Source organism: Salvelinus namaycush, chromosome 2, assembly GCF_016432855.1.
Source record: "Salvelinus namaycush isolate Seneca chromosome 2, SaNama_1.0, whole genome shotgun sequence".
Taxonomy (NCBI): domain Eukaryota; kingdom Metazoa; phylum Chordata; class Actinopteri; order Salmoniformes; family Salmonidae; genus Salvelinus; species Salvelinus namaycush.
This window is the reverse complement of record NC_052308.1, coordinates 62,315,888-62,341,795: the sequence shown is the minus strand read 5'-3', so window position 1 is coordinate 62,341,795 and position 25,908 is coordinate 62,315,888. Positions and strand designations below refer to the sequence as shown.

General features: G+C 46.2%; 1 protein-coding gene across 4 annotated transcripts in view; it reads right to left on the bottom strand.

The window, feature by feature from the left end:
- Positions 1–25,908, bottom strand: part of LOC120065617 (probable helicase with zinc finger domain) — a 60,132-nt gene that overhangs the window by 8,995 nt on the left and 25,229 nt on the right. For all 4 annotated transcript variants that reach the window (XM_039016677.1, XM_039016691.1, XM_039016682.1 and 1 more), the window contains 12 exons: positions 25,577–25,755; positions 22,951–23,069; positions 18,489–18,634; positions 17,799–17,946; positions 16,317–16,500; positions 15,090–15,318; positions 11,452–11,725; positions 8,487–8,538; positions 7,146–7,333; positions 5,058–5,280; positions 4,850–4,932; positions 3,664–4,165 (listed from right to left, as the gene is read on the bottom strand). In XM_039016677.1, the coding sequence (XP_038872605.1) occupies positions 3,664–4,165; positions 4,850–4,932; positions 5,058–5,280; positions 7,146–7,333; positions 8,487–8,538; positions 11,452–11,725; positions 15,090–15,318; positions 16,317–16,500; positions 17,799–17,946; positions 18,489–18,634; positions 22,951–23,069; positions 25,577–25,755 (2,327 nt within the window). The remainder of the gene's footprint in view (positions 1–3,663; positions 4,166–4,849; positions 4,933–5,057; positions 5,281–7,145; positions 7,334–8,486; positions 8,539–11,451; positions 11,726–15,089; positions 15,319–16,316; positions 16,501–17,798; positions 17,947–18,488; positions 18,635–22,950; positions 23,070–25,576; positions 25,756–25,908) is intronic.

Here is a 25,908-nt window from a genome sequence, read left to right as displayed (position 1 = left end):
TTTAGTGAAAGCATTGACAGTGTAATGTTATCTTTTCTGGGTGAAAAAGAACCTGGAAGTGCCTAAGGTCGGTACTGAAATCCAGCCACTCGAAGGGAAAATAGTTGTTTTTAGAAAGCCATTTCAAATAAAGAATTTCAGTCAAACACTATTTTCTCTGGATTAACCATGACTTGAACCATTCAAAGTTCAAAAACGTTGTTTCCCTATAGCTAATTACCTGACCTTTTGTGTAATTATGTGAAAGTGAAACCAGCATCAACTTTAAAACAAAAAAAGTGAGGGGCAAAACTGATTACTGGATCTCCCACAACAACAGGAGGCACTCACCGAAGTGCCCACAACCATTGGTTTAGTCTCACGTGACCTCAGACTGTTGCATGTCAAAGATACAGACCACACCCCCACTACTACTACCACCACCTCTCAGGGATTCTGAAGAAAAGCAAATTAAAGAGTTGACCAATTATAACCTTGTGTGTCCCACAGCCTCTCGGGGCCAAGCCATAAAAATACAGACTAGGAAGAGATTACAGAGATGCAGCAAAAGCTATACATGTATACTGTAAATAGATCAACAGGAGATGCACACAGCAGTGAAATAACTCCAGGTCTTCATTCCACTGGACAAGTCATCTCACCAACATCTCGTCCTATTGGAAAAAGGCGCTTCTTCCTTTGTGCGCAGGCCTTTATTTGTCACTGAATGACAAGAAACGTTTCTGGACAAGACATTTATTTCCTTGGACAAACTATAGTTTGACCATCAACACACTTTATCGAACCAGTGTCTACTTCACAAAAAAGACGAGGCTACTCAGTGTTCAGTATGGACTATTTGCAGCATGGATGGTTGGTTCCTGAGGTTGGTTGAGTAACACATTCTCTATGAGAAGACTTGACTATTGGGAGTTCATTCACCCCAACTGCCCATATGGCAACCTCAGTGCCACGTGCTGGGATGTATGTGTCCTCAACCTCTCCATCATTCTGTCAAACTACCATGCCCTCTGTCTTGAGATAAGAGAAGAATCTGTCCTGCTGTCTGGCGCTCTGCCTCGATTTGACAACCTCAAGAGCCTTTACATATACAGGGCTGTCTGCCCACGATTCTTCCCGAGACCTTCAAGGGGCTGTCCAGGGCGAAGAAACTCTGTACTGCAGTAAGTGTTACAATTCATCACTTCTATCCAACATCTTTACTGACCTGACTAACCTGGAGGAACTGTCAATTAATAACTATAGGCTTTGGGTGATGGCACCAGACGCATTGGGGGGGGTGGATTCCTCTTCTGAAGAAACTCAGTCAACACCTGTACACAGGAGCTCGCTGATTTGTTTTGTAGGATTGTCAATATGTCCCAGTCATTGACGAGCCTGGACTTTACATCAGACGAGATGGTCATTTTGAGACACCAGAACTGCTGTGAAACAAAAAAGGAGCTGTTCTTGAGCTTCCTTACTTCTATCGTCTTCAAGAGGTGTTTCTTACATTCCATAATGCACGTCGTTTAGAAAAAGGAGCATTCAAATGCTTTGAAAACATCTCATCTCGGTCTTTGCCCGCTATCGATGAGGTACAGAAACAGCTTCTGCAGTCTGGTATCAACGGATTAGGTTATTTTCCCTTTGATGAGGAAAAGCATTTCCTTCGAGTCAGTTTGTGAGACTGTATTCAAACTCTCAATCACACAACTTGAATTAGATCACTGTAAATTCAGGAACTACACCACATTTACAGTCAAAAACTGCTTGGGTAAAAAGACGATCATTCTTGTTGGCTTTGGATTTCATGTCAGCATAAACTTGAGCTTGATACATTATCTGAAGAATGTCACCAAGAGGACTTTCCCTTTTTGACAAAGCTGAGCTTGGTGTTCTTTGTGACACTCAAAAGGGCCCCGTCACCTGGCTGAAGGCACTCTCTGAAATGGCTCAACATACCAAACATCTCAGAGCAGTTCTGTTGTTTCACACATTTGGAGCGGCTGGATTTAACAATCAATCAAATCACCACTATTGTCGACTTTACATTTAATGGACATAGACAATTGAGGTTCCTAGACCTAAGTAGTAACAATATCTCACAGATTACCAAGCACGCTTTCTACGGCCTGCGAAGCTTGGAGACCATAACAATGGAAAATAACCCAGTTGTTCACGTCAAAGCTCATGCATTAATCCACCTTACTTCCCTAAAGAGTATAGATTCAGGAAACTTTCTCCCTCCAACCAGTGAGTCAGAGAATAGTGTGAATCTTCCCTCAGGGGTTGATGCACATGACAATTTTCTCAACCTGACCATTATCATTGGCAGCGACCCCAAAAGCAGGCTTGGCCCTTCGACTCCGTGTCCCAACCGTGTCCTTCAAAGACTGCTGGAGGCCGTTCTTCCAGTCTGTCGTCAGCCTTGCGGCCAAGACAGAGCGCCTCCTGTGTGGGTCTCACTTCGCCACAAAGTACTTCCCCTCCCTGCAGGAGTTTGACTTCCAGTCAAAGCTCTATGCCAAGTTTACAGACATGACTGACCTGAACAGGCTTGTGCAGTTGAGGTATCTGAAGCTGGAAGAACTGGACCTTTACCTGCAGCCAGGGCTGGCCATGTTCCACAACCTGACCAGGCTGGAGAGCCTGAACCTTAACGAATGTGGAATCCTAAGTCTAGAGGAGGACCTGAGCAGAAACCTGCACTCCCTCAGGCAGCGCGAATCGATGAGGAGTTCATGGCGATGGAAAGCGTCCCAGAACCCCTGACCAGTCTGAGGTACACGCTATTTGCGGATCCTCACCTGTGCTGCAGCTGTGACAATGCTTGGCTAATCACCTGGGCCCAGAGACAAAAACAAGTGCAGGTTATCTTGTTTCAGGCCGGAGAAGTGGAGCTGACATGCAAAAATGCTAACGGTATCCAGAACTTGGAGGCCAACTGTACCCTGGACCTGGGATTTGTCCTGTTCCTCTGCACCTCCCTGGCCCTGCTCCTCTTCATGCTGGTGGTTCTGCTCCATCAGCTGGCCCTCTTCCACATTGTCCGAGGCTGGCTGGAGGAAGGATTGCGGAGGCGCAACCCCAGGTTCCGCTATGATGCCTTTGTGTCTTACAGCAGAAAAGACAAGTGCTGGGTGGTGGAACAGCTGCTGCCCAACCTGGAACAGAGGGGGCCTCTCTTCCTACGTCTCTGTCTGCACAGCAGGGACTTCCAGCTAGGGAAGGACATCGTGGACAACATCACAGCGAGCCTCTACGCCAGCCACCACTTCCAGCGCAGTAACTGGTGCTTGCTGGAGCTGAGACTGGCCACTCTCCGTATGCTGGTGGAGCACAGGGACTTCCTCATCCTGGTATCCTGGAGGACATCCCATATAGGCAGATGTCTGCCCACCACCGTCTAGCCAGACTGGTCAAGACCTACCTGGACTGGCCCCGTCACACAGCCTGCCTTCTGGGACCATCTTTGGACCAAACTGGCCACTCCTGAACCACAGCCCAGACTAACGCAACACACATTTACACCTGTATGCCTACCTGTATCACAACAAGGTTATTCAACATTTACATATTCTTGTTTGCTATTTTGTTGTTATGGTTTGAATAAACTTCCCGGTTAGAGGTGACAAAAAAAAAGTAGCACTCGTAGAATTTGAACTCTATGGTAGAACTCACCCATCCCATCTCCCAGGCCTCCTTCCTGGTTCTCCTCTCCGAAGCTGTTAACTCGGCTGGGCTGCGACAGGGCCGGGTGGTGCCCCACCTGGTGGCCCATCTGGGCCCTGATGGAATTCCCCATCTCCTCCGGCCCCTCCTCCTCAGTCTCCGGCACACCTCTGTGGGAGGCCATGGCCCCACCAAAGAAGGAGGGGTTGTGGCCGCCGCTGGCGTAGGCTGGGGATAGCTGGGCCGAGTGATGCTGGTTAGGCTGGCCCATGGCCGGGCCCCCACCTGGGTGCTGGGTCGGCACCCTAAAGGGGAGCCTGGACACGCCGGGGTACTGTGGGGGGAAAGCCCGACCCACGGGATGGGGGGCAAAGGCCGGGTTGGGGGGCGCCAGGTGGTAGTTGAGTGGTCTTTGGCTTGAGTTGTCCTTGCGGTGAAGCATGGCATTGGGGAAGCCCAGTCCGTCCGTCTGAGAGTCCAGACCCCGGCCACCGCCCGGATCACACTCTCCCTGGAACAGTTGAAAACAAAGTGTGAGCAGGGCTACAATCAACTTGCTCATTTAGCCATACAGCAATTCTACAGAATGAATTAAACTATATTAACTTATATATGTATTCATTTATACATGTATCAATTCTAAATAGTTAATTAACTATAAATGGGTTGGCTGACAACGTCAAGAAAACGATGCTTCATTCGGGCAGAAGTCTGTGTATTGTTGTGATTCTGGCCAGATGGATAGAAACGATGACAAGAAACTGCCAGGTGGGGAATCGCAGGTGGCTCGTTTGAGCCAGTTTTATCTTGTTCTTGATACCATGTGTTGTTTTGTGTTTTGACTGATGTCACATTTATGCTAATATGGCTAAAATTCGCTAGCTCGCTAACCAACAATTGGAACAATGTATTTGAGAGAAAACAAGTGCTGATTATTGAAAACATAAATACATTTGCACAAACATTGGAGCCTAAATATAGTTTACATGTTGCTAAACAACCAACCGCTCTATATCAATACTTATTTCTGTAAATACGTGTGAGCAAAGCAAAACTCCTTTTTGAAATCATGTATTATTTGAATTATTGCTAAATAGAGGCTTTAATGGAGACTAGTAAAAGTCATTTTTCTCATTGTGATAAAGCACCAACTAAGCCCACAGCGTGACTACAGAGCGAGTCAACAACAACGTACCTGTTTGTCCTTCATCTCCGAGGTCTTCCTCTCTGGTGTCTGCAGCCGACTCTGCTCGGACTTTGCACACCCGTCCATTTTACCTGAGGGGGGGGTGTTCAAAAACGCAGGCACTTTTTCAGCTTCTGTGCTGTGTTTGAGTTACTGTGCTAAGATACAGTTTCTACCAATTTCCACATTAAAGCACTTCAACTTATTTGCTACACACCGTTTCTGACGGAATCAGCCTGAAGCTCCTTGTCGGGACTGGTCTGCTGGCCCATGCCCAAGGGGGAGGGGTGTGTGACTCCGCTGTAGGGGATGGGCGAGCCCCGGTTCTGGGCCTGCAGCAGGTTCAGGTTGTAGGCCATGGCCGCCTGGTGGCTCATGATGCGTGGGTCCATGGCGAAGCGGTTCTGATAGCCGGGCCACGGCAACTGGATGGGGACAGACTGGACATCACATCAATACGAGTCAATATAAATCAATCCACGCAATACGCCTAGTCAGAGCAGACGGGGTCGACAGCAAACAGGTCAGCTAATTCCAGTGGTGTTCTATCGAAGTTCATTCTAAAATGTTGACTACAGTGCATTCTCCCTGTTAAATAAATTATTAAAATATCGCTAGAACCAAATAAGTGCAAGTCTAGGTAACCGATCATTCCTAAAGAGTGATCTAGGTACCTAGGCCAATTTATGAAATGATCCCTTTTTCCCCATGGACATCCTAGTAAAATGCATTAAGACTTTCACAACTGACATGTAAATACATATGCAGGAGATACTGTGTTGAAGAGTGAATGCAGTTTGCCTTGATGCGTCGAGCTGAACTACAATGCTAGATATTTAAGCAATAAGGAACCTCCTGGCGGTTTGTGGTATATGGCCAATATAAGGCTGTTCCAAGGCACGACGCAACGCAGAGTGCCTGGACACAGCCCTTAGCCGTGGTATATTGGCCATATACCACAAACCCCCAGGAGGTGCCTTATTGCTATTATAAACTGGTTTATATGCCACATCCCCCCCCACCTCCCTTGTGCAGACAGTCTATGTGAAAAGCACAGTGGCTGATGCAGGTCGGAGGAAACAGACAGTGTGTTAAAATATGAATCTGTTTCTGTGAGGGAGAGCAGTTCGATGTTGGATTGGTCTCTGCCACCTGTCAGACCGGCTGGTGAGTGAAACATATCCCTTTATTGAAGTGGATGCAAATTGATTGACAACAGTGAGCAGAAAAACAATGAACATTTTGAAAAAGGCCATTTTGAACAAAGCACATCCATCCATATTTCCCCCCTGCCAAAAAAAGAGGCATTGGTATGCAAAGGAATGAAGGCTCTCCGATTGTTTGCATGGTGCATATAATAAACTAACTCCTATATAAAATGTATTTTCATCCCCCAAAAAGTATGCCAAAAAAATCCTCGTCAAATATAAAGAAAAAGGCCCTGAAAACAGTAAAATTATATTTTGCTTCCCAAAATGATGAAACAGAAAAAAGGATGCCATGTATCTAATGAGAACATCATTTTAAACAGTCTCCCCCTCCGTGTGTCGACACTTAGCTATTTGCCGTGGCAAATCATCCTCCTGATTAAAAAAAAACTCCAAAAAAAACTCATTTTATCAGCCCTGTGCCATGATGGTTTAATGGGAAAATAAACAGCCTAGGTTGGGTTAGATGGAGAGTTGACTTTCTTTCCATTACTGAACGAGGAATAATGAGCGTGAAATCTCACCCCGCGGGCCGAGCCGAAAATGTTCAGACTAACAGAAGTCCTTATTCTCAATTAACGTGTTGTTCTCGGTCTTGTTGTCAGACGAGGAGGAGACGGAGGGCCCAAACACAAAAAGGAACATTTTGCAATCAAGCTTATGGGGATTTTGGCACTCTATTAGCAATCGTTACGCGCTGCTGAGTTTTCGTTAACAACTCGGCATAACACCACAGCCCGACTGACAAGTCTGAATTAAATGCAGTATTGCATAAGGGGTCCGTGTTTTTTCCTCGACTGATTCATCATGTTACAACCCCAAAAAAATAAATATTGTTTTCCTTGAAACTCAAATAAACAGCGCATTTAGACCAAGAACGAACACCAACTGAAAGATTTGTGTAAGTCAGTGTGTGTGTGCTAGCATAAGAGTGTACGGTACGCTGTATGCTCTTGCACACACATAGTTAAAACCCCTTCCAACTCCGACTCGAAGTAATACACTTACAAAAATGCATTAATTCAAACCAAAACCCACACATGTTGAGTCTTTCCTCAACAATAAACAACTACAATTCCCAGTAGCAGTATACTTACAGGCAATGGCATGGACATGACCATGTTGCCTCCGTAGACGGCGGGCACGTAGAGGATGCTGGCACCCGTGTGGGGGTCTATCCTCTGCACGGGACTGGGGGACTTGCCCATGCCGCCAGGTGTGCCCCCTAAGGGCGGCGTGAACGCCCGGATGGGGTTGCCCATCAACACCGCAGGGTTGGGTTGAACTGGAGAGGGTGGGGGGGGATTAAGAGATGAATAAAATAAAAGTTAATATCTGCTAATAAATGTGCAACTCTTAGAAGTAGAAGAGAATAAAATATAAAAGTTTATATCTGCTAATGATTTGCTACTCCTAAGTGATATTCATTAGTGGCTAGTCTTGTTGCTAATCCTGAAGGATTTTATTATCTAGACCAAATCACTGTTTTGGTCTGTGTTATTTGTGCCTATGCGGACCAAGCTAATTTCCCCATGAGATAATAAGTTATTGTATTTTGAAACAATTGGTACTTAAGATGTCTTAACTTAATACTGTATTGTCAACAACAATTGCACCATGTTGGTCTTCAAGTGTAGATCTAGCTAGAAAGATAATTCCTTGACCCCCAGTCAGTGATAAAGAACAGTTAACCTTATAGAAACTGCCACAGTAGCCTTGTGCGTAAAGTTCTGCAGTTGATGTAGGGGTGGGTGATGGGGGACAGGATGGTGACGGGGGGGCTCAGTTCTGTTGCATGATGATAATTATGCTGGCAGTGATTATTGTGATGATAGTAATAATAACATGTACACTGTTATCACGGTACTCTTGGTGCGCTTCCCTGTCTTCGCCCTAGCTCTCCATCTAAAGGGATGGCACAACATGCCTCCTCCTATCCATCTCTCCCCTGCCCGCCTGGTGCTTTCTCCATACGGGGTGACTAGATTCATGGTGACAGCGCTCCTACACAGTAGGGTACACTATGCTCTGTGCTACAGCTCTCTAATAGTGCATATTCGCATCCCAGTGGAACGTGAACCATTGAGAAGTGAATCCAATCAATGGAAAATAAAGAAATAGTGTTCTTCCTGTATCATGACTAATGTAATAGGTTTGTTGTTTTTGGAGAAGAGGGAAACACATTTTGAGTATGTTCGTGGAGAGATGGAAGTTTAAGTCTTGGACAGTGCTTCAGCCTCAAACTACATACAGCTAGAGTATAGTGTTCTTGACTTGGCAGTGTTTACCCGTACACTAACAGCGGTAACTGTTTCGGTCTGTTTGCGAGCGGTTTGTACTGGGATTGGTGTGGACTCCAGAAAGAGCATCCCAAAGTAGATACAAATAGACAAGTCAACACTCAGACGACGGAAGGACGAGGAAAGACGGACACTCACCAAATCCTTCAGGTGGGAAGTGCTCCGTGTGGTTCGCATGTTGACCTTTCCCCTGGAAGAGAATGAGAGAGAGAGAGGGAGGCATCCTTAGAAAGCGCTGGAGCGAGAGAAGCGGAGGAGTGCGAGGCTCCCTATATGAAGCGGTGGGCAGGCGACGGCAACCGTAAGGTCCGCGGTGGCCCACATATGTCACAATGGCTACACGGTTAACGCTTCCAAAACACTTTAAAATAGCCAACACTGTTGAATCTAAATGGCAATAACACTCTTGGAGGATAACACTGCAGCTCTTGAATATAAAGCCACCGTGTGGATTCATGAGGGAGGCAGTTATAGTATTCTAGGGCCAGGAGTTTTACCTAACGTGACCAGACTAGGGAAAACCTCTAATAGAAAGAATAAGCAATGGGTCAAAACATTTGAAACATCCTGCATTTCAGTTCTTAGCGAAAGTAGGCTTTCGTGCGGTCAAGTCATGTGGGCAGAAATACTACTGGCCCTAAGATATCAAAACGACATAGGTTTCCTATTTTCCCACTCCTCGCTTCCTACTTTAAATCATTTGACCAATTCTATGCTCGTAGAAAAATGTCCATCCTATACTCGTGTGTCATTTGATAATCTCTTCAGCTGGAACTGGGTGTTCTATAGCTGTTATGATGGTCGCATAGAGAAGCGCTTCCTTACATTACTACTGTATTAAAAGGCTAGCACACATCACGCAGGGTTTTCATCAGTTTCTCTGCTAATGAGGACTGACACTAACTGGCGTGAGCAAGCAAACACAATACCCCATTTAGCAGACACTTTTCCCCCAAAGCAACTTACACAAGCACGCACCAATAAGTCTTAATTATCTCTCTCCATCTCTACTCTTCTCTCCCTTGCCATACAGAGAAGAGGCAATTATGTGCCCCCTGGTTCCATTTTAAACTGCCTCACAACATCGGGCAGTATCTATTTTCAAACAACAACAAAGTCGGACACTGATTGTTATGTGACCAACAACATGGAAGTTCTCGATCCAATTGCCTTTAGGTGGATTGCAACCTGTTGCATTATTGATGCACGGAGGAATGTACACAATAATCTACTTTAGCGTGTCTTAGCGTAGCCGAGCTGAGGCTAGGTGGTGGTGTTAACTGATAACAGTTGATGTGGTTTCCCTTGGGGGGGGATGCGCCTCATGATAGGTTAGATGGCTGGTTTGGGTTCCCTTTATTGGCTTAGACACTCAGGGAATGCTTCTTGTAGTTGTGTTAAACTATTAGAAGTGTGAGCCTTTTACTATTAAATATAACCTTTATTTAACTAGGCTAGTTAACCTAGTAATATCATCAACCATGTGTAGTTAACTAGTGATTATGTGAAGATTGATTGTTTTTTATAAGATAAGTTTAATGCTAGCTAACAATTTACCTTGGCTCCTTGCAGCCACAAGGTCCTTTTGATGCTGCACTCGCGTAACAGGTAGTCAGCCTGCCACGCAGTCTCCTCGTGGAGTGCAATGTAATCGGCCATAGTCGGCGTCCAAAAAGGCCGATTACCGATTGTTATGAAAACTTGAAATCGGTCATGCCGATTAATCGTCGACCTCTATTCGCAATGTCACTCCTGCCAAGCCAACCTCTGTCACAGGTGCAATACAGTGGCTAATAATAGCTCCATTGCATCTGCCTGGCATAGATTCTTCTAGGTCTATGCCAGGCCAGATGACCAGTGCCACACAAGCTAGAGGGGGAGATTGAGACAGAGCTGGAGGACACCTTCAGACCAGGGGACACCGGGTGATGGCAGCAGCATTTCCTGCTTGGCAGCCATATTGGACCAGTGATATTGGGAGCTCGGAACAAGTCTACACAAAGTGACAGCAATGTCAGATGCACCTGGATGATGAATACCTGATCAAGATGGGCTCACGCGCTCTCACACACACACACACAGTTATCAGTCTGCTCACACAAGATGGCAAACAAACTTTGTCGAAAAGGTCTGGAGACGTTTCTCTGCAGCAGTGTCTCTAGAAGATGCTTTTATCAGCGGCGTTATAGAAGGTAAAGTAAAAATCCAAAACAGTCCATGAATGAATACCGATACTGTTTACCGCCCAGCCCTACATGGCAGGAAACAGCGAGCCTTACTACTGACCTTTCTGTATGGAGTAGTATTTTAAAAAGAGTAAGAGCCCGTAACCAACCCACTTTGTGTGTGTGTGTGTGTGTGTGTGTGTGTGAGCCAGTATGCGAGCCAGTGTGTGCTATTATGTGTGTTAGCGTGTGTGCACGCACGGAGGAAGTGTGTGCGACTGTCTGCACGTGTGTGTGATGTGGATATCCATCTCATTAGATGCAGTGGGCGATAGAGGGGCCTGGCAGCTGTGGTGATTTAGTTCACCTTTATGCCGGTAGCGAGGACAGCAAAAAAACAGTTAACATTTTCACAGGGCGAGACTAAAAAAATAAAAAAACATTTTCGAAAAGTAAAACACGGTTTTGCGATAATAATAAAAACTACAGAGGACGTGACAGGAAACTACTCTTGCTGCAACCACAAAAAAAAAAATAATGTTTTCCAAAAGGCCCGCAAGGGAACCAATTACGTTGTATTGAACTGAAGTTTATTTAATTGAAAATAAGATTCATTCCTTGAGCCCTAAAACCACTGACTACGTGAGTGTACTCTTGTACTACTACCACCAAGACAAAGACACTAGATAGCCAGAGCCATGCATCCCTCTCATTAGGGCTGTGACAAAGGCATGGAATATTAGATGAAGGTAATTGGTCAGCCAAATGATTACATTCACCCCAGCGTTGCAGTTCTTGACACAAAAACCTAGTGCAACAAAGACCTCAATTCACAGTACCTCCAGCCTTCAGTATCCTAGTACATCTCCACACCCAAGACCCATAGCCCCAAGTGCCCAGCTGCTCTGCCACCCCTCCCCCAGGCTTAACACACTTACCTTCGCGGGAGACTGCTGCGGTTGCTGCTGCTGGGGCTGCTTGATGGCCGTGTGTCCCTGGGGGTGTGGGTGTTGGTGATGGTGTTGGTGATGATGGGGGTGCTGGGCCGGCTGGGGCCGCAGGGCGCGGGGGATGAACTCGGGCGCCAGCGGGTTGAGCACGTAGGTCTTCTTGAGCTCAAGGGCCTCCAGCTGGGCCTTGATCTGCTCATAGGTGATGCCGTGCAGGCTGGCGTTCTCGTGGCAGATGGAGATGAACTTCTCCCAGAACTTTCTGTGAGAGGGGAGGAGAGGGGGTGATGAGACTGGCATGGACATGCATGCACTTTATCTTGACTCTCGAACGAGCGGTTGCACACTCGTTCACACGCCAACTTAACAGGCATTACTATTTCAAGAAATACATAGTGCACACACACACACACACCTTCAGATTGAAGTCACGTAGATCACATCATTACGCTGTTTTTGTTTACAAAGCCCTGCTCTACAGACTTCCGACTTACCTAACATCACTGTTAAGATTTAAAATGACAAGTTATCAAACCCATTCACAGGGTTGGTTAACTCTGGACTCTTTTAGGTAAATCAACCTGAAATTTCCTTGCACCTTACATGTGGAACGATCTACAATACGCTTTAAAATTTGAGGAATTGGTGCCTCTAGGGCATTTCAGACTGTTGTTAAGGGCCATTTTTATCTGAAAAATGTCTGTTTTTTATGATTCTGTTTAGCTTTTTGTGTATTGTTGTGTATAATAACGTGTATTTTTTATTTTTATTTTTTCCCATTTTCTCTCCAATTTTCGTGGTATCCAATCGCTAGTAATTACTATCTTGTCTCATCGCTACAACTCCCGTACGGGCTCGGGAGAGACGAAGGTCGAAAGCCATGCGTCCTCCGAAGCACAACCCAACCAAGCCGCACTGCTTCTTAACACAGCGCGCCTCCAACCCGGAAGCCAGCCGCACCAATGTGTCGGAGGAAACACCGTGTACCTGGCCCCCTTGGTTAGCGCGCACTGCGCCCGCCCCGCCACAGGAGTCGCTGGAGCGCGATGAGACAAGGATATCCCTACCGGCCAAACCCTCCCTAACCCGGAAGACGCTATGCCAATTGTGCGTCGCCCCACGGACCTCCCGGTCGCGGCCGGCTGCGACAGAGCCTGGGCGCGAACCCAGAGACTCTGGTGGCGCAGCTAGCACTGCGATGCAGTGCCCTAGACCACTGCGCCACCCGGGAGGCCTATAACGTGTATTTTAATGTGTGCATGAACGTGTAGCTGAATGTGTATTGGGGTGCTATATAGGGCTCATCTGGAAAAGACTACGTCAAAATAAAGTTGAAATAAAACAAAAAGTCGAATCTTCATGTGAAAGGCTCCTACTTTCAGAATTAAATTATTAAACCACCCACTATGGTAGATATTACTCCAAATCATGTAGCATACATGCATAAATCATGGTCCATTTAAAAAAGGCCTATTGTAGGCAGCAACACCAAAGCAAATTAAGTTTAAAAAAGTCTTTAGTGGGATTGGCATGTTCATAACAGCTCAGTTCTGACGAGTAGACCGTGTGTGTCTATGATTTGCATGTTTGTGCGTTTATGAGTGTGTACGGAAACAACACAGCTTGCATAATGTCCGGGTGAACAAACATTTCCGGAAATTACTCAGATTTGCATATTAACTGCAGAACCTGCGACCGAGGGGAAAATAAGCTGTCAGCCCATTAAGGAACAGAGACCGGTCCCTATTCACAACTGTCCCCTATTCACAACTGTCCCCTATTCACAACTGTCCCCTTTGTGAAATGACATCATCAAAATGAGACGGGTTCCTATTCACAACTGTCCTTTACATCACCGGTATGCGACAGCTACAGGTGCTTTCAAATGACACCGCATACTCGTCGCAAACCCAACGAGAAATATTCAAAGAAGGGGTCAGAGTTTGTGACTTGAAAATGACCGCATCTAGAGTAGACGTCTCTATGAAAAAGCATCACTATGACGCAAGCTTGCGAGACTCAGTCTACTCCCCAACAGGGTCAGTTCCATTTCAACTCCATTTACGGAGTAAATTGAAAAATCCTTCTAGGATATTAATGGAATTGAATTTACATTTCTACGAATCTCTAGCTTCACTCTGAAAGCTAATGCAAGGCTTTTGTGCCGGTATCAAATTGAGGGCACCGCACAAGTATGGCTGGTGTGGTACAGTGCTTGTCGCTATTTTTTATCAATCAGGCGTTAATCAGCCCCCCCCCCCCCCCAGACGAGACCACCTCTATCCCATCCCCTCCGATTACTCACGTTTAAGGCATCGCTTCCATGACCCACATCAAGCCCACACGGGAAGCATGGACGGAGACTACTTCACAATCTGTTCATTCTGAGTTAAGTCCAAATAGATGGCGAATTCTACATATCGAAAATGAGTCAACACCTCAATCATCTCTCCCTCTCGCTTTCATGCTCCTCTTACCCACCCTCCATGTGTGTGTCATGTGCGTGCTTGAGTGTAAATGTGTATCAGCGAGTGTGTATGCACGTCACGCGCACATGTACTGTGCAGCCTACTCTATGGGGCCCATGACCAGCCCACTGGTCTGTTCTTTTTAAAAGGTGACAGTCTGACAGTCTCCTCCCCTCTCTGGGCATTAAGACAGTCCATCTAAACAGAGCTCCTTCCTCGTTAGCGCCAGAGACATTTTCTTAAACTCCCGCAGCCGGATGCTGCGGTTTGCCGACGCTCAACAGTTGCCATGGCGACGGGAGAGAGGGACTGCAGCTGAGGGCGGTTTGTGTGTGTTTGCAATGGGGAATGGGCTAGCAGAATCTGTGCCCCAGCCCTGAAGATGTTTTGAATATGGGGGAAATATTAATCAACACAGAACTAGGCAAAGTGTCAATTTTGGCTTAATTCTATTCAGGCCAGAGATGAGAACTCCTTAGGTCACAAATAGCTGCACCAAATTCAATACCCCCCCCCCCCTCATATTTCAGTTCCATTGGAGAAAACTAAATTCCTAAAATATGGTTTCAGAGTAGCACCCCTTCGACAACATGACAGCATTATCAAAACAAACACACCCCATGAAACACAGCACATTGCTGATGTCAACGGCTCTGGCAGGGCCTGGCGTTATGTCGTCATCCTAAGCGGACACTCCGCGGGCGTGCATTGGAGAGGGCTTGGGGAGGGTGTGTGAATGAGTGTGTGGGGCAGAGGTAGAGCGAGGGACACACAACCCCACAGAGCTACTTCTTCCTGCACAGCTGGCACACTGACTGTGCCCCTTCCCCACTCACACACAAAGCAACGCGTAACATATTTACTGTGAGCCTTCAGAACATGTAATGGAACATGAAAACAGTAAGATTTCAAACCCAGTCAAGAGCAATACTTCGACGACTAGGACGTTATCAGGGAAAACTCCAGGCCCTCCAGGCCCATAAAAACATACCCATCCTTCCTTCATCCCTTGGAGTAATTCACTGATCTAACCCAAATTGATAAGTGTAAGCAACAGTTCTACCGTGTCGCTGTCGCCGATACGGTAGAATTCATTTAAGTATTCAAAAAAAGGGCCCTCACCCATGACAACAACACTTCCTGATCTGTTTTTCGTACCTGCAGCGGCCCACCGAACAGAGCGCTATGGGGTCTCCCACCACGGCCACCAGGGACTGGGCGCGAGTGATAGCCGTGTTGAGCAGCTTGTAGTTGGACAGGAAGCCGTAGTCCAGGTCCTCTGTCGAGTCCTCCACCAGCTGCTCCTTCCGCTTGATGGCCGTCTGTTTGTGCTTGCAGGTGTGCCGTGTGCGCACAGTGCTCAGGAAGAGCACCCGGAACTGCTTACCTGGAGAGTGGGGGGGGGGGGGGGGGGGGGGGGGACATACAGGGCCAGTTTAGACCTTAATTTTCAGCCATTGAGCACTGAGGAGCTAGTGTGTAGTATGTCAAACGTTAATAGTAATGAATTGCATTCACACAATGCTTTTTCATTAGGTCACTAAGCGCTACTGGTCATATTCAGCGTGCTTTCGTGGATATTCATCTCATAGAAACATAATTACTAATTCATTACATTATAATCATTATATGATCCGAGTACCTCGACCAGGCGCTGACATCATTCATGACCCAAAATACGATCCAATTACGGCAGAAATTATTCATGATAAAGCTTAAGCGTTTGCAAAACAAAAAAAATACACTATTCACACCCTCTCAAACACCAGGTAGTGTGTGTGTGTGTGTGTACTGTACACCAACACCACATTGAGAAACAGAGACAGCTGTGTGTTGCGAGATGCGTCCTGATCGCTGCATCTTCTCCTTAATAAGAGAGTTAACGAGCTGGAAGCAGCAGCGTATGGCTGGGAGTGTGTGTGTGTGTGAAAGAGAGAGAGAGTGTGTGTTGCCAATGGGAGCATTAGCCTCGTCCTGGAGACGAGAGGAGCTGCTAGCTGGGAGATGAGAGACAGACTACGTTAGGAGAGAGGATGTGAAGTGCTGCTGCCAACTGAGAGACTGACAATCTCCGAGATGTCGGGTAGAAACGGGAAGGGTCACACTTCAAATCGCTGGCTCTCTTAGAATGCCAAAATAAATAAATAAATGGGAGAATGGGAAAGTTCCACAATGAAAGTCCTTCAGTGTATGAGTAATATGGGATTTGATCTTTGATCTTTACAATTCCATTGCGATTGCGGTATTGACATTTTTATTCTATTTGATAGCAAATATGTGCCAAATGGCCGTCTGTGCCATGGGTTACAGTGGAATGTAGTGTCATGAGTTAAATGAAATAAACACAGGTCTAATTGTAAGGAAATGGATCAATAAAGTTCTCACCTTGGACGTTGAGCACCCGCTCCACGCTGACCTCGTGCATCCTCTTCTTTCGGAGCTCGGCGCGGATGCGGAATACCTGGTCGGCGTAGGGCGACACCACGCCGATGCTGCCCTCGTCCAGCTTGCCCCACGCCACCGGCCACTTCTTACGCATCTCCTCCACCCGCTCCACGATCTCAAACACCTCGGGTAACACAGGAGGGAGAGACTGGTTACAAGTGCCTGTGGTTCTCATAGATCATGTCCAAAAACCGGCATCTCTCCGGGGTGAAGATTCCCCTAGGTACAGATCTAGGATCAGCTTCCTATCTCCCAATACTAGCCTTAACCATAAAATGGGGGAAACGCTAAACTGACCCAAGATCAGCGTCTAGGGGCAACTTCACCCTAATCCCCACGGACTTTTTCATGGTTCTTCGAGCTGGATAGAAACAATTGTCCTGGAAGGCAGGGCGCCCTGCCTAGCTCTGTTGCCTCCCGCCAAAAACCTTTATCATCTTCTATTGGTGTCAATTGAATCTTTACAAGCTCAACACAGGAGACAGTCAATTTTAAATCAAGTTGTTGGCATTATTTACGAGTCATCAAAGTACTTAACCAGGGCCTAAAACCCTCAAAGAGAAAGCAGAACTAAAGAGAGGGTGGAAATGACTGCTGCTCAGGGGGTCTTTTCAGCCGAGAGGAGAAGAAAAAAAACGATGAGAATCCAGACGTCACATCAGCAGACAAACAGGACACACACATAATCAAGGCAACCTAAACCTATGACATTATGCTAATGTCCCGAGCCGTTTGACACAGGTGCAGTATCATCAAAGGGAGGCAGGGTAATTCCTATGACAGATTGGCGCAGCGCTGTGATAAGACTAGATCCAATTTAATTGGGCAGCTTCTGTCAGCTGGGTTCAGGGGTCAACTTAGCAAGGCGGCAGGGAAGCCTAGTGGTTAGAGCATTGGACTAGTAACCGAAAGGTTGCAAGTTTGAATCCCCGAGCTGACAAGGTACAAATCTGTCGTTCTGCCCCTGAACAAGGCAGTTAACCCACTGTTCCTAGGCCGTCATTGAAAATAAGAATTTGTTCTTAACTGACTTGCCTAGTTAAATAAAGGTAAAATTAAATTTAAAAAAAAAGTCACCCCTCAGATTTAGCAGAGGCACCTCTGAATTTCAAACTCAGTCGCTGGAGTGCCTGGTTTTGAATGCTGGGCTTCACGAGGAATTAGCATTTCATTTGCAGGTATTTTCCAAATACATGTCTGGTTGTGAAGCGCAGTAAACAATATGAGGCACAAGTAATACATCACAGTAATGTTATGTGGGGTGAGTTTTGTTTGCGTGTGCATTTCAACTCAATCCCATTGAATGATTAACCATTTCAATTCACCATGAATGCGCTAATTCAATCAACATTCAATTAACCAATTCATTCTATCACTGCAGTCCTAAGTCAGTGTTGTACAAGGGAACAAAACGGTGTATACCTCTGCGTTGTTGTAGTAGGCCGTGCTGTTCTTCTCCTGGACGTCCTCGCCGCGCGCCGTGAAGAAGGTCAGCGGGTAGAAGTCCTTGTGGGACGGCTGCTTCCCGCTGGCCATCAGCTTCCCGTCGTAGAACAGTTCTGACGTGTAACTGAAGGCCGGTAGGGAGGGTGGGAGACTTAACATCAGTGGGTCAACCCAAATGTCACAGTTGCGACAGGTGTCAGTTGAGAAAGGCATGGTTGAACGGGCGTGCATTGTATATGGCAACTAATGTTGCCATCTGTTTGGTTAGTTTTCCATTCCACACGGTCCTTCTTTCATAAACCACAACCTAAAACTTTCAGCATCCCCATCTGAGAATTAACACCGTGGTCATGGGACTCCGAGTGCACATTGGGCTTTTATTTCTGTCAACAGCCAAGAGGGACTGTCAACTCGGTCTCCTGCCTGCATAAAATCTCCCATTCGTAAACGATGTTGCTGGAGTCGGGGTCAAATGTTATTTATCCAACAAATCGATATTCGGAGTCAAAGTCTCGATATAAGATCGTACAAAATATTCTAACTATAAATCTCCCACCATCACTATTGCTGAGTGTTTATTCATGATGCGCTGACTGTACCGCCCTCCCCTCCCTCCGCTCTCCTCCTCCCACCCCCTCCTGGTGGTGTGATAAAGTTCACACCTACCTGATGATAGCTTCGTGGGAGCGGTAGTTTTCACAGAGCAGGATGCGGCAGGGGAACTCGGCTGGGTAGTGCTCGTACAGCCGGTCCAACAGCGACACATGCAGGTTCCGCTCTCGAGAAAACTCGCTGTACACAAACGGACTGAGCTGGAGGGAGGGAACGGGGAAAAGAGAGGGATGGAGGTAGAGAAGTGAGGGCAACCCAAAATCATTGAGTAAAATGAATCTCAAGTAACATACCCAATTTATTTGTATTTTGTTTCTTTTCAATGCAACAGGGATGTGCAGGTGGTGATATAGCCTGACTGGAGTTGTCTTTTCTGCATTTGTAGTCAATAAAACTGCAGCTGTACATGTTTGGTGGCAATATTTGTTTTGATGCAAATTCACTCTACATCTACTTGTGGTTTCAGACACTGTACAGAGTCTTGTGGAACAGACATCTTGCTGCACTGAAAAAGGCTCAATCAATTTCTTCCCGACAGCTCATGTCACGTAGTCTGTGCAGACAACGCAATGCTCCAAATCAATAATGTCCCGTCCAGCCGAATCAAAAATGTTTTGACCTGTGGCTCCAAAACCAAAGTGGCCCGGTATCCTACCATCGGTAGCTACATTCCTGCTGAGATGTTTTGCCATTAGTGTGATTTGTCAAGTTGAGTTTGATTAGCCGTATGTACACATGGTATACACTAGAGGTCGACCGATTAGAATTTCTCAACGCTGATACCGATTATTGGAGGACCAAAAAAAGCAGATACCGATTCAAATCGGCCGATTTATTTATATGTATGTATATATGTAATAACGACAATACTGAATTAACACTTATTTTAACTTAATATAATACATCAATAAAAAGAGCCTGCTGCTGCCTACCACCGCTCAGTCAGACTGCTCTATCAAATCATATAATAAACACAGAAATACGAGCCTTTGGTCATTAACATGATCAACTCCGGAAACTATCATTTCGAAAACAAAACGTTTATTCTTTCAGTGAAATACGGAACCGTTCTGTATTTTATCGAACGGGTGGCAACCCTAAGTCTAAATATTGCTGTTACATTGCACAACCTTCAATGTTAAGTCATAATTATGTAAAATTCTGGCAAATTAATGACGGTCTTTGTTAGGAAGAAATGGTCTTCACACAGTTCGCAACGAGCCAGGCGGCCCAAACTGCTGCTTATACCCTGACTCCGCTTACACTGAACGCAAGAGAAGTGACAACTTTAGGCACCGCATTGATTATATGCAACGCAGGACAAGCTAGATAAACTAGTAATATCATCAACCATGTGTAGTTAACTAGTGATTATGTTAAGATTGATTGTTTCTATAAGATAAGTTTAATGCTAGCAAGCAACTTAACATGGCTCCTTGCTGCGTGCACTCGCGTAACAGGTGGTCAGCCTGCCACACAGTCTCGTCATGGATTGCAAAATAAATCGGCCATAATCGGCGTCCAAAAATGCCGATTGTTATGAAAACTTGAAATCGGCCATTCCGATTAAAATCGGTCAACCTCTAGTATACACTGTCCAACTAAATACTAACTTGCAGGTTCCTTCGACAATGCAACAATAATAAATAATAAATAGTTAAAGCCCCGAAAACATGCTCAGCAGCATCTTTGAAAACTATTACAGACTACAAAGGGAAACCCAGAAACGCGAGCTGCCCAGTGACGCGAGCCTACCAGACAAGCTAAATGCCTTTTATGCTATCTTCGAGGCAATCAACACTGACTGTGATAACGCTCTCGGTAGCCGATAAGAGCAAGACCTTTAGACAGGTCAACATTCACAAAGCCGCGGGGCCAGACGGATTACCAGGACGTGTACTCAAAGCATGCACGGACCAACTGGCAAGTGTCTTCACCAACATTTTCAACCTCTCCCTGACCGAGTCTGTAATACCAATATGTTTCAAGCAAACCACCATAGTCCCTGTGCCCAAGGAGGTGAAGGTAACCTGCCTAAATGATGACCGCCCTGTAGCACTCACGTCGGTAGCCATGAAGTGCCTTGAAAGGCTGGTCATGGCTCACATCAACAGCCTCCTCCGGACAACCTAGACCCACTCCAATTCGCATACCGCCACAACAGATCCACAGATGACGCAATCTCAATCGCACTCCACACTGCCCTTTCCCACCTACACAAAAATAACACCTATGTGAGAATGCTGTTCATTGACTACAGCTCAGCGTTCAACACCACAATGCCCACAAAGCTCATCACTAAGCTAAGGACCCTGGGACTAAACACCTCCCTCTGCAACTGGATCATGGACTTCCTGACCGGCCGCCCCCAGGTGGTAAGGGTAGGCAACAACATGTCTGCCACGCTGATCTTCAACACTGGGACCCCTCAGGGGTGTGTACTTAGTCCCTTCCTGTACTCCTAGTTCACCCACGACTGAGTGGCCAAACATGACTCCAACACCATCATTAAGTTTGCTGACGACACAACAGTGGTAGGCTTGATCACCGACAACGATGAGACAGCCTATAGGGAGGTCAGAGACCTGGCAATGTGGTGCCAGCACAACAACCTCTCCCTCAATGTGAGCAAGACAAAGGAGCTGATTGTGTACTACAGGAAAATGTAGGCCTAACAGGCCCCCACTAACATTGACGGGGCTGTAGTGGAGCGGGATGAGAGTTAAGTTCCTTGGTGTCCACATCACCAACAAACTATCCTGGTCCAAACAGACCAAGACAGTCGTGAAGAGGGCACGACAAAACCTTTTCCCTCAGGAGACCGAAAAAATTTGGCATGGGTCCCCAGATCCTCAAAAAGTCCTACAGCTGCACCATCGAGAGCATCCTGACCGGTTGCATCACCGCCTGGTATGGCAACTGCTCGGCATCTGACCGTAAGGCGCTAGTTGGTAGTGCGAACGGCCCAGTACATCACTGGGGCCAAGCTTCCTGCCATCCAGGACCTATAGAATAGGCGGTGTCAGAGGAAAGCCCATAAAATCAGAGACTCCAGTCACTCAAGTTATAGACTGTGTTCTCTGCTACCGCACGGCAAGCGGTACCGGAGCGCCAAGTCTAGGACCAAAAGGCTCCTCAACAGCTTCTACCCCCAAGTCATAAGACTGCTGAACAATTAATCAAATGGCCACCGGACTATTTACATTGACACCCCCCCTCCATTTATTTTGTACACTGCTGCTACTCACTGTTTATTATCTATGCACAGTCACTTCACCCCTACCCACATGTACAAATTACCTCAACTAACCTGTACCCCCGCACACTGACTCTGTACCGGTACCCGCTGTATATAGCCTCGTTATTGTATTGTCTTACTTTTTATTATTTTTTACTTCAGTTTATTGGTAAATATTTTCTTAACTCTTAGTAAGCATTTCACGGTAAGGTCTACACTTGTTGTATTCGGCGCATGTGACAAATAAAGTTTGATTTGATTAAGATGCGCTTAAGACACACAAAACCCCCCAACAGCAATTATCTCTAATCTGACACTGGCTGAACTAGATTGTTTTGTGTTTGTGGTAATTTAGCTCAAGGTTGGACCTCCCAGTCTCAGGGGAAATGTTCAGCCAGGCTTTTAAAGAGGCCCACACAGTGAATAGAAGACCTGAAGTCAATAGGAGCCGTGGACCTTCATTCACTATTCTCAGCCTACTTCATTCAGCCGAGAGACAAAAAAAACATCCAATAATGAACAGTGATAACAGATAGAAGAGAGGAGGAGGAGGGGCAAAGAAATCCTCCTCGGCAACAGACACGCAGCGCACAGACAATGTGCAACAGATATAGATGTAGAGGGAGAGAGAGAGGCAGAGAGTGAGACCGAGAGAGAGAGAGCAAGAGAAAAATAAAATGGCAGGAGGATAGACAGGAGAAGGGAATTGAGCATGTTGAGGCATTGTTCCTTTGAGAGAGGGCGCAAGATTGAGTAGAATAATAATTACAACCTTTATCGTAACGTTAAACTCCCGCCGGGTTTATTTATCTACTGCCTACTCTTAGTCCTGTCGCACTCAATAAACAAAGTGTCCAGAACACAAAAATAAACAGAAATAAGAGGCTACTTTGGAGTGTTCCACAAAGCTTGACTAACAGGGGGAGTTTAGTTTACCTCGTCTGACTGGACTGTGAATGGTAAACATGCTCTCTCGGCCAAGTTCTTTCTTTCCTACGTCTGTTTCACTCGCGGCCAATGTGAAGTTAGCCACAGGCTAACGACGGAGTGCAAAGCACACGGAAATGTAAAAAGGTCTTGAGCGATACACTGGTTTTTATTTGCTGGCTTGGCAAAGGCCTGCAGAACTCGAAGGTCATTTGCATGAGAGAATACAAGTAAGGCTGCAAGTTTTCCCACTCTGACCTGACCCTATAAAAAAGGAGTTACAGTGAGAGTTTGTTTCAAAAGGTCAGAGTTTGTTCAAACCAATGACATCATTCTAAACCGCAGTTTTACCTGCATGTGGTCTCCAGCCAGCACGATGCGGGTGCTTTTGCCGGCCAGCGCGAAAGGCATGATTGTCTCACACTCCATGGCCTGGGCCGCCTCGTCCAATAGGATGTGAGAGAAGAGCCCTGCGGACACAGAAGAACACAAACCATTTCAGTCAGAGCACCGTTAGATGACCCATTAATTACCACGAGGTGAGGATTCATTTGGCACCTTGAAACAAACATAGCACAGGTCATTGCAGGCTAGCAAGTTCAAGACTTTAGCAATGTCTTGGTCTGTGGCGGTGCTCATGGTGAATGCCATCGGTAATACTCAATGACACATGTAACATCACAACCTCATTGGATAATGATTGATTTCGATATCGTGTGGTATAGATCTGCCATGTATAGTTTTGCAGTTTGGTCCTTTTGGATCGGGGTCCAACGTTCCCAATGCGTTGGTCTTAGTCGTGACTAGAGCTTTGCACTTTAAATATTAAAATTGACAAACATTAACTTTCTAACCCCAAATAAACTAATGACGAATGCTCTCATGTCCTATTCGTTCTGTAAACTTGTAGGCCTACTTTAGATGTGCTTATTGTTCCAGCAAAAATGGTTTGTTTATCATCTACCCCTTCTGTCTATCCATCTTCAACAGTAGCCACTACACACCAATGCTGGTTTTGCTGACGTTTGAAAGGGTTTGAGCGGTGGTGTCCCCGATTTAAAATACTCAAACATTTCTCAGTCCATGAGGAGAAGGTCATGTACAGACTGTTTTTTGTTGTTGTTGGTTTCTAGTCCGTCTGGCTTTGTGATTGCACAGACAGCAAAAAAACAGACAAAAACACACAGGAAAAAGATAAATGCGGGCCTGCCTTCTGCCACATCTCTCCGTCTCTTTCTCAACTTCAGACAGTAGCCGCTATACACACTAAAGCTGGTATTGCAGACGTTTGAAAAGGTATCGAGCGGTAACCCCGATTTAAAAAAAAAAAAAAGGCTCAAACGCTGCCTGGCACATGAGGATGAAACGGCATAGTAGAGGACTGTCGGAGCAGAGCAGGCAGGGAGAAGTGGAAGAAACAACCACTGTACAGCCGCGTCCAAACGCCGCAACATTTCCACAAGAATAGTACAGTATGATGGTGGAGAAACGGATCAATTGAGGGCGTTAGAGGGTTTCACGGATTTTTCTTTAACGTTTGGAACTAGCATACTTCAGAAAAAAAAAATAGAAAACCCAGACAGGAGTGGAATGCATTCACGTTCTGTATAGTGGAAGCCCATATTTACAATATTTATCTTTACAACAAATTCTTTCGCATAATGCACGACAACGTTTGTATTCATGTTGAGCGTTGGAACTGCAGTTGCACTTGAGAAAGAGATGAAATATAAAGCACATTTTGCCACCTATTGTAGTAGGGTTGTTTGTGTATGGCACCCTGTATGTCCGTTAAGAGTCTACAAAGACACCAAAGTACCATAAATTCACCTCCCATTGTCATAGGAGTCATTATTAACAACTCTAACCCAGCCATCTAACCCCAGCCTAAGGTGAAGCTAGCACCACCCTCATAAATAGGCAAAACAGCGCATAATGGACAGGAATGATGTACAATGATAAGTACGTAAGGGTCTGTAATGTACCGAGGCTGGGCGTAAGAGGGAAGGAGGGCAGGTTCTGTTCTGTTAATGAGCGGGGGAAATCGGACATGAAAGGGGGGGTGGGCTGTACTTAATTGTGCACATGCCTTACGGGGCCGTCTAAGAACCAGGGGACAAATTGCATTTCCCCATACCCGCTATCATCATATGTCTAACGATGGCTGTGGAATTTAGCCTGAGCTGTGGGAGGAAGGAGAGCCCTGGGGGTGTAAGGAGGTAGACTATTTAGGAGAAAAATGTAGTTCTCTCGGTCATCTCACACACACACACAGACAGACAGACAGACAGACCATTGGCTGCCAAAAGCCTGGCCCATAGAGAAGGGATTAACAAGCCCAAACAAAAACAGTTGAGAGCCAACGCAACCTGATCGACATGTGTACTGGATTGGTGATTTGTTATCACTACAAAGGAGCGGGAGGGGCTCCCAATTGCCTCATTTGTCGGCGGTTTTCATCAACGGCGAGCGCGGGAGATAGATGAAACGCGAGGGGGGGGGGGCCTAATAAAGTGAAGTGCAATGCTATACAGGCAGATGGTGTTCCTAAAAAACAGACAAAGCCCTCCGCTGACACATTAGAGACGGCTATTAGCTCGCCGCTGACAAATTGGTTTGTTTTCATCCTCTTTTTAACTCCATCTTAAAAGGACTTCTTTCCTCTCTCCACCGCCTCATGCCGTTACGGGGAAGGGGTGGCGGCTGATCTAAAGACGCGCTGGGGCGGATTTGAGATGTGTCATGTAGCTACGGTACGTGGGTGTCTGGATCGTTTTAAGGCCCTGTTGTCATTCCGTTGACTTTAAAACAAAACTGCTTGGTAAACGCATTAAATGTAGCCTAAGCCGTTTCAACAGGCAGTTTGCAGTTGCATTGCTCACTTGCTCCTGGCTATACAGCTCCTTGTGTCAAGTAGTTATCCCACCAGTGTGTGATACGTTTGCTGTATATGCTACGTCAGCGGTTAGCCACTCACCTGGCTCCAGGTCCAGCTGGCAGAGGTACTGGGAGGTGCTGAGGGTGACCACCACCACGCGGTGCCGGAGGATGTCCTCTCTCTCGGGCATCTGGAAAGTGTACTGTGTGTTAGAGATCAGACAGTACTGCTGCACCAACGGGTGGACAGTCTTCACCCAGCGGTTCCTGAAGTATACCCTGGGGGGGCAGAGAAAGAAGACACAGCGGGATGGTTAATTCCAGACAAACTGGGCTGACAAAATCAAAAGTAGCAGATATTTACGTTGAGAAGTATCTATTTACTGGTTTTAATATGATTGGGATTCTTTATTTAACATTTAAATTCCTGAA